General features: G+C 60.5%; 2 protein-coding genes across 4 annotated transcripts; one reads left to right on the forward strand and one right to left on the reverse strand.

Annotated features, from left to right (window-relative positions):
* Nucleotides 1-1,148: 1,148 nt before the first annotated feature.
* Nucleotides 1,149-4,467, reverse strand: AUP1 (AUP1 lipid droplet regulating VLDL assembly factor). The gene is given in 13 exon segments (XM_087965722.1): nucleotides 1,149-1,470; nucleotides 1,590-1,678; nucleotides 1,773-1,918; nucleotides 2,492-2,632; nucleotides 2,848-2,956; nucleotides 3,043-3,109; nucleotides 3,255-3,369; nucleotides 3,372-3,484; nucleotides 3,572-3,731; nucleotides 3,734-3,758; nucleotides 3,842-3,986; nucleotides 4,085-4,228; nucleotides 4,325-4,467. Coding segments are annotated over 13 exon segments (1,371 nt in total). The 5' UTR covers nucleotides 4,393-4,467; the 3' UTR covers nucleotides 1,149-1,421.
* Nucleotides 4,468-4,552: 85 nt separating this feature from the next.
* On the forward strand, nucleotides 4,553-8,134 carry HTRA2 (HtrA serine peptidase 2). 3 transcript variants are annotated; one of them, XM_026676526.2, is made up of 8 exons: nucleotides 4,553-4,904; nucleotides 5,026-5,230; nucleotides 5,329-5,523; nucleotides 5,833-5,865; nucleotides 6,028-6,136; nucleotides 6,374-6,443; nucleotides 7,097-7,192; nucleotides 7,293-8,134. In XM_026676526.2, the coding sequence occupies exons 3-8, from the start codon at nucleotides 5,395-5,397 to the stop codon at nucleotides 7,456-7,458; spliced, it is 603 nt and encodes a 200-aa protein (XP_026532311.2). In that variant the 5' UTR covers nucleotides 4,553-4,904; nucleotides 5,026-5,230; nucleotides 5,329-5,394; the 3' UTR covers nucleotides 7,459-8,134. The 3 variants fall into 3 exon arrangements, with proteins under 3 accessions (XP_026532311.2, XP_087821863.1, XP_087821862.1); XM_087965737.1 differs by lacking the exon at nucleotides 4,553-4,904 and having other exon boundaries at nucleotides 5,104-5,230; nucleotides 5,997-6,136; XM_087965736.1 differs by lacking the exons at nucleotides 4,553-4,904; nucleotides 5,026-5,230 and having other exon boundaries at nucleotides 5,424-5,523; nucleotides 5,997-6,136.
* Nucleotides 8,135-8,326: the final 192 nt, after the last annotated feature.

Below are 8,326 nucleotides of genomic sequence, written 5' to 3' on the forward strand. Positions count from 1 at the left end.
TTTCTCTCCCCCGTTTCTGATGGGAAGGGAATCTTCCATTTCTGTGAAAACACGCAGAGGGGATTGCCAAACGGTCCTCAGAATTCCCTGGACAATGGATCACAAGCTCCCTTTAACTTTTAAAATGCAAACATTTCTCCAGTCTCCTCTTAGTTTTGCATTTTATCACCGTCCTCACCTGAGCCATTGGAAAGGAGCACATCTTAAGGGGGAAGCTAAAAAGGATCCTTCCAAAAACGGCTTTGTACCCAGAACGTTGCTTGGATCTGCACTAGATGTTGAGCTGCTAACCAGTCAACCTAGTTTGTAACGTGACCCCAGTTGGGGCCACTAAGAGGGGTTCCAAGGTGCCCCACAACCCTCGAAATCTGAGTCAAGGGATCTCTAGATAAGGTTGCCATGCAAACACAGCTGATAAGTTAGGAACCGGTTACCAACTGCTGAGAAATCAGGCTTAACTACCACAGCCAGTAGCTCCAGCCCACAGGGCTGCTGGCAAGCAAGGTAGGGACCCCTCCGGGCATAGATACGGCCAGGCAACCCGTCTGCAGAGCAACCACAACTACTCCAGCTGTGTGTGTGGGTTCACACAACGCTGAGCCACAAACTGGCCAACCATGGCAAACTCCAGTAAACGATACAGCCTAGATAAAACCATTAAACAGCGTAGTAAGTGCTCATTCCATGGAAAGTATAACCACTGGAAGACGGGTAACAAAATTCAACCATCAATACAAAAAAAACACACCCTTCTTTGTGGTTGGCGACAATCAAGTATCTTCCGGAAGCATCTCTCAGAACGTCCGAGCCAATTTCATGGCTCCTAAAAACTCAAAAGGGTTGGTCTGGACACCTGGAAGATGGTCAGACGATGGGACGCTTCTCAAGAGGCCCTTCGGTGAAGCAGCCCAGGAAGAGCAGGGAACACGGAAGGGCCTTCATACTGTCAGTTCCCCACCGCCCTCCCTACCACTGATGTAAAATCAACCACTTGCACTGGAATCTTCCCTCTGACAGAACAGCACAAGAAGTCCAGAAGGTCAAGCTTGGGGGCTGCCTGCAGCAGCCAGAAACTTCCAAAGAGAATGTGACTTTTCCAGGGGTTTCTCTCTCTCATACCAAAACAAGCAGCACCTGACCCAAATGGATGAGCATTAAGAGTCGTGTTTATTTTCATAAAGACCCCTCCTCCCCCCACGCTGGGCAGAGACTCTGACAATGCCGGGTCCAGGCATGGTGGTGGGGAACGCGGGAATGCTGGCACACTGTGCTTGGCTGCAGCCTCCCCACCTGCAGAGGCAGCCCATGGATGGCACACACAATACTTCTCAAGAGCCACCACCTTGGTCGCCCCAGGACAGCAGTGATCCCCTGCAAAGATCATTTGTCTACCGAGCCACAAGTTCAAGCTAAGGAGCTGGTCAGCAGCTGCCCTCCGCGTGGGCTATTCCATATTTCTCTGTGTATCTCCTGCGAAGAAAGAGAACAACTTCAGTACGAGGGCCCACTTTCTGACGCCCTCTCCCCAGGGTGCTTCCCCTTCCGGGTGCAACCCTCTGCCCACAGAAAGAGAGGGAGGGGCCCACCACCTTCTGGCGTAGTCCCAGAGCGCTTGCTTCCGTTCCTGGAGAGAGAGTTGTCTGGCTTCCGCAGATCTGGCAAAGAGCTTCCCCGATGCCTAAGGAAAAGAGAGACCCCCTTTAGGAACCTGCCCAAACGCGCTTCTTCCAGACAAGACACTCGCGCAGCCTTCTGGACCTGAATGCAAGTACCGGGGCTATTCGGGAGGTGGAAGGATCCTGAGCACCGTAGAAAGAGGGAGCTGCAGCCACAAAGCCTTCGGTCTCTGCCTCTGGTACGAAGGGAACCCGCCCCTCCAAAAGATTGGCAATTGTGGTGTCCACGCAGTTAGTCTGAGCTGAGAGGAGAGAGAAACGAGGAGCTCTCTTTAGTGAAGGCAAGCACCAACTCAAGGTCCCTTCTCACAACCACACAATCCCTCGTGGCTGAGGCTGCCTTCCCATAGGCATCTCGGCTGCACTGACGCTTTACGTGGGCTTTCCCGTGTACGCCTTTGAAGGACGAGGCATACATGCTTAAAGAACTCAGTCAAACGACAACGATGCACAGAGAAAATGATTTCTGAAACACCCAACATGAAAAAGGGCAGGAAAAAACAACAACGATGCTGTTGATCACTGGGAAAGCTTTAACTCCCAAAAGGCACCCGGGAAATGTGCTTGCCGCTTGTTCTTCCTATAAGCATTGCCCCATAATAGATGCCCACTCGTCCTAGGAAACCCTGCTTGGGGCTTGACCGAGTGCCAGGAAATCTGCCAAAGGTCCTCTCTGTGCTGCAAAAGGCTGCCTGCCATTCCCAGGTTCCCAAGCCGCAACCTTCCCCTTCCCCTTAGGCCGCAGGGACTGTCTTGGTTAAAGGGTGCAGCACCACATCTGGGCCCGCCTGCTGTGGCTGCTTCTCCCTCCTCACCTAGGTCTTTGCGGATAGCTGACATGGGCACCTGGGGTAGAACTTCTTGGACACGCTGGGCCATGCCTATCAAGCGTACATTCTCCGGGGAGGGCATGCTGCGTGAGACTTGGGGTCGACTCCCAGAGGGTTGGCTTGAAGCTGCAAAGAGAGGAAGGAGTGAGGCTGTTTCCTGCAGGCCCCTTCCGCTGCCTCTGCAGCATAGCCTTTTTCTCCCAGTCAGGCTGAACCTGGTACCCTCCTTGGCAGGTCCTGTCCAGCTGCCTCCCCAACCAAGCGGGACTAAAGATTTGGTGAGAACTTCCAACCGCTGTCCAACACACACACGCTCAAAAGGGTAAGATGCAGAGACTCACGTGGGGGAGGACGGGAAGCTGGAGGGTGGTGGCGGAGACGCTTCAGGTGCTCTGCTTTGTCAGCGGCTGTGAGGCACGTAGACACCACGCCCAACTCCAGAGCTAGAAGCTACAAAGAGCAGAGAGACAAGCTGAGACGTCCTGATCTTCTGAGCACTTCCCCCCTAACCTCCTCCCCGGCTGCCTCTTTCCTACCTCTTGAACTCGCAGGGCAAACTCTTCCTGGGTCTCCTCGGCTTCTCTGTACACAGAGGGAAGCCACCTTGAGGAGAAAGCGAGAAGCCCTCAGGATCTCAGCCCCAGACCGCCAATTCCTTGCTGTCCTTCAGGCTAATGGAGTCCCGAGCCTGGATGCAAAAGTGATCCGGTAGCCCCCACATCCCACAAAAATTAGAGAGCTTTAGTACCTTACTTGATAAACGGTGAAAGGAACGAAGAAAGTCCAGAGCAGCTCAGTGAACCAGGAAGCGCCAGCCACGCTCTGCGAGGGAAGGGAAAAACAACTGGGGCTGTCAAAGAGCCACAGCCAGGTGGCCCCAGGCCTCCTCCGAGCCCCAGACTCACCACAGCCACGAAGGGCCTCCAGACCTGCAGAGCCAACGGCTGCACCGCGTCCACGATGGAGAAGGGCCAGGAGCTGCCAAAAAAAAAAAAAGGGGGCGGAGGGTCGGTTAGGCAGCGCCAAGCGGTGCAGCCCCGGCTCCCCAGCCCCCTCCGGGCCAACCTGAAACGCAGCAGGCCCACCCGGCCGTTGGTGGTCTCCTCCTCGGGGAAGAGCAGCAGCGGCGGATTGCCGCCCTGCAAGCAGTAGCCCTTCAGCGACTCCAGCAGCTCCGCGCGGCTCTCGGCGCCGGCCACCTCCAGGAAGCCGCGGGACCAGCAAGGAAGCCGGCGGCGCCGTTCAGCACGGGCTGCGGGGGAGACGGGCGCGGGGCGGTCAAGGCTGCGGGGACAGCCCCCCTCTCTCCCCAGCCCAGCCCGGGACCCCGCTCACCGCGCTGCAGGAGGCCAGCAGGCCCAGGACGTTGTGGTCGAAGGGCGTGACGTGGTTGGCCACCAGGACGCGGGCGCGGGCGCTGCGCGGCCGGCTCTGCCACACGAAGAGGCCCAGCACGGAGCACATGGCGCGCACCAGGAACCTGCGGGACGGAGCAGTCGAGAGCCCAGTAGCGGCGCGGGGCCCCCCGCCGACCGCGCTCTCTCCCCCGCCCGACAAGACCCCCGGGGCCCCGCTCACCTGCGCGGGGCGCCGTCCGGGAGCGCACAGCTGACCAGGAAGACGTGCAGCCCCACGAAGAGCCGCACCAGCAGCAGGCACAGCCCCACCGGCGCATAGAGCAGCAGCGCCAGCAGCACCGGCAGCGGCCCGTCGCTCGGCAGCCTGCGGAGAGAGGCGCGCGGAGAATGGCAGGAGAGCCCCGGCGGCCGGCAGACCTCCCCCTCCCTCCTCCCCCGCGGAGCCTCGCTCAGGCCTCACCGGTGGGAGTCGAAGAGGCGCTCGGGGCTGGCGGCGGCGGCGGCGGCCGGGACGGGAGGCGGCTCCATACCTGCCCGGGGGCGCCTCGCCGGCCTTCACGGGCGAGCCGCAGGCGCGGCGGCCATCTTAGGCGCCTGGAGGGCAGGCGGAAGAAGCGCCGTGGCACGGCCCCGCCTCTTCCGGTGCCGCTAGAGAGGGGGCCCGTAACTACAACTCCCGGCCTGCCCCGCGGCGAGCGATGGCGGCGAGGCTGACGGCGATAGCGACGGCCCTGCGAGCGATCCCCGGGCGGCGGGGGCAGCTCTCGCGGCGGCGGCGGCGGCCCCGAATGCGGCTCTCGCGGACAGCGGCGCTCAGCTTTCCCGTCCCTGCGGTGGGCGGCGGCGGCGGGCGGGGCGGCGGCGGGGGTGGCGCTGGGGCTGCTGCTGAGCGGAGCGGGGGCCAGGAGCGCCCGCTGCTGCCGGTCCTGAGCGCCGCCGTGCCGGCCCCCGCCGGGCTCCCCGCGCAGCACCTACAACTTCATCGCGGACGTGGTGGAGCAGACGGCGCCGGCGCTGGTCTACATCGAGATCCTGGGCAGGTGGGGTTGGGGGCGCCTGGGGGAGGGGGCTCAAGCGCGGGGGTGGGATGACACGGGTCGGAGGGGGGCAACGTGGACTCATCACCCTTTTGTCCCCCCCTTCACCGTCCACTCCCCGCAGGCACCCCTTCTCGGGCCGGGAGGTGCCCATCTCCAACGGGTCGGGCTTCGTGGTGGCGGCGGACGGGCTGGTGGTGACCAACGCGCACGTGGTGGCCAACCGGCGGCGGGTGCGAGTGCGGCTGGCCAGCGGGGAGCTGTACGACGCGGTGGTGCGGCAGGTGGACCAGGTGGCCGACATCGCCACCCTCAAGATCAGCCCCAAGGTGGCCGCACCCTGCCTCCTTCGGGGACCGGGCGGGGGAGGGAGGGAGGGGGACGGGGATGTCCAGGCGCTGAGGCCGCTCTCCTCCTCCCCGCGTAGCACCCGCTGCCGACGCTGCGCCTGGGCCGCTCCTCCGAGGTGCGGCAGGGGGAGTTCGTGGTGGCCATGGGCAGCCCCTTCGCCCTGCAGAACACCATCACCTCGGGCATCGTCAGCTCGGCCCAGCGTGGAGGCCGGGAGCTGGGCTTGGCCGCCTCCGACATGGAGTACATCCAGACGGACGCTGCCATCGACGTAAGCTTACTGGGGAGGGGGATAAGTGTATTTGGGGGGCTGCGGGGCTGCTCGGATGCCTGAAGGTGAGCTGGGAGGCCTACAGCAGGGCTTCCCAAACTTAGCAACTTTTAAGACTTGTGGACTCCAACTCCCAGAATTCTCCAGCCAGCATAGCGTGGCCACAGAAGAGGCTGGCTGGCTGAGGAATTCTGGGAGTTGAAGTCCACAAGTCTTAAAAGTTGCTAAGTTTGGAGACCTCTGGCCTAAAATGTTGAGAAGGTGCTGCAGCTGCTGCTTTAGCTGACGGGGGTCTTTTATCTTTCGCAGTTTGGGAACTCCGGGGGCCCCCTGGTCAACTTGGTAAGCTCAAGAAGACCTGCTGACAAACAAACACCCCCAATTTTGGGACTCCTGGAAGAGCTATTGTTCCTTTACTGGGCCTGGGTGGGATGGAAGGGGGTTGTTGCGTAAGTCGGCTCCTCTCCTGCCAGCTCCTTCTGTCAGACCCTTCTCATCTCTCAGGACGGGGAAGTGATTGGTGTGAACACCATGAAGGTCACGCCGGGGATCTCTTTTGCCATTCCCTCCGACCGCCTGCGGGTCTTCCTGGAGCAGGAGCAGAAGCACAAGGGTGAGAGGGGGAGCTGCAAGGCAGGCGGGCTCCTGGGTGCCTCTCAAGGTGGGGTGTGTGTGTCTGTGTTGCAGCCCTCGGGCCTAGCTTCCCTCCCTTCTTGCAGACATCCTGAGTGCTGCCGCAGAGGGGCCCCTGCCCCCTTCCTGGCTCTCCTGGCCTAGAAGCAGTGCTTGAGGTTGGCTTGGGGTTGGGTGAGGAGGGGGCCCGTACAGAGAGTTGCCTTTCCCGTTGCAGAGTCTTGGTTTGGCCACTCTGAGGGCAAGCGCCGCTACATCGGGGTGATGATGCTGACCTTGACTCCCAGGTAGGACTTCTGGCGTGACTTCGGCCAATTTTGGGTTTTGTGGAACAGGGGTCCCCAACCACCGGTCCGCGGAACAAGTCCTACCGGGCCGCTGGTTGCTGGGCGCCGCCATCTTTTTTTGATGAAAAAGTGCTTCCGGTGAGCTTTTCCGGGTAGAAAGCTCACCGGAAGCACTTTTTCATCAAAAAGATGGCGGCGCTAGCGCTTCGGTGAGCTTTTCCGGGTAGAAAGCCATTTCTACCCAGAAAAGCTCAACGGAAGCGCGGCGCCGCCATCTTTTTGATGAAAAGTGCTTCCGTGACCTCACCGGAAGCACTTTTTCATCAAAAAAAGATGGCGGCACCCAGCTGATGCCGGTACCGGGCTGCGGCATAAAAAAGGTTGGGGATCACTGTTGTGGAGGGCCTTTTGCCCCAACTAGCTTCCAGCTGGCAGAGCCGGCTCCTCTCCTTGTCTTTGGCTGGAATAGCTGCAGCGCAGGCCTGTCTGGGCCCTTCATTCTGGGTCGGCGGGGATGCAGGATGGTCCTGCTCCTTCCCTGCTTCACTGGGGAGTCCAGGCCCGGCTCTTGGGGAAGAGGGTCTGGTGCTGCCAGGAAGGCTGGCCCAAGGGAGGACCGTGCCTGCCACCTCTTCCCTCCGTTCCCTTCCCAGCATCCTGTCAGAGCTGAAGATGAGGAACCCATCCTTCCCTGATGTCTCCTATGGGGTCCTTATCCACAAGGTCATCGTGGGCTCCCCCGCTCATCAGTGAGTGCCGGGCTGGGGGCTGGGGAGGGGTCTTGGGGGGGAGGGGGTCTCCTCCTACCAGGCAGGTACCACCTGGTCGTCTCTTCTTCCCTCCTCACAGGGCGGGCTTAAAAGCAGGGGACGTGGTCACCGAGATCAGCGGGAAGACATCCCGGCGGGCAGAAGATATCTACGAAGCCGTGAGGACCCAGAGCCGCCTGACCCTGCAGGTCCACCGTGGCTACGAGGTGCTCCTGCTGACCATCACGCCAGAAGTCACAGAGTAGGGGGGCTCAAAGGAGGACACAGCCCTCCCCCACCTCCCTTCCTCAGATCCCAAAGGCTCTTTCCGTTGAGTCAAGAGCCGCTGATCCCGTGGCCTTGGCAGGAAAATGGCTGGGACCCGGCTGGTGTGTGGCACAGGGCCTTTTGTTCCTCTGGAGAAGGGGTAGGGGCCGCTGTCTCCGGGAGCCTTTAGTGGAGAACCTGCCTTTAGAATGGCCTTTAGACTGAAAAGGGACCCTGAAGGCACTTACGCCATTCCTGGCAAGCGGGATCTTTCCCTCGACTGCCATCTTGCCCAGCCTGTCCCTCGGAGGGGGGGGGGGCAGGCACTCCCCACGAGGTGCTCTTAAGCCCTGTAATCAGGAACCCTGTGGGACACATCCTTGAGGAGGTGATTTTTGCCCTGCTTGCGAGGGGAACCCCCGACCCGTTTTCTGTGCGCTCTGAAAGAAAAGAGAAGCTGGGGATTCTCAACAGAGAGCAGCAGCAGCAGCTCTGGGATGAAACAGGCGTCGTACTTAATGCCAGCCTATCCCCATCCGCAGAGAGACCGCCTCCAGGCTGGGGATGTCGGGAACTGGAGTCCAGCAGTTGTGGCAGCTGTGAACTGTGGGAAGCCTGATGTAAGGATTGGGAGTGCGTGGCTGAAAAGTCAAAATTATATTTTTCAAGATGGCGGCTTTTCTGTCTTCCATCCGACACTGTTCCTTATAAGGCCTCGGACTGCGTCTCCCTTCGGCTGGGTGCTGTTAGGGGGAAAGGAGCTGCTGTGCCCTTCTGGCGTGGGGAGTCCTCTGAGCTGTGGGAAGCTAGAGTGGATGGATCTTGGGCCTTGGGAGCGGGGAAGTCCCGTGCCTCTCCTCCTGGTTA

This window comes from Notechis scutatus, chromosome 4, assembly GCF_049901735.1.
Source record: "Notechis scutatus isolate UNSWTSFEM ecotype Mainland chromosome 4, rNotScu1.2, whole genome shotgun sequence".
Taxonomy (NCBI): Eukaryota; Metazoa; Chordata; class Lepidosauria; order Squamata; family Elapidae; genus Notechis; species Notechis scutatus.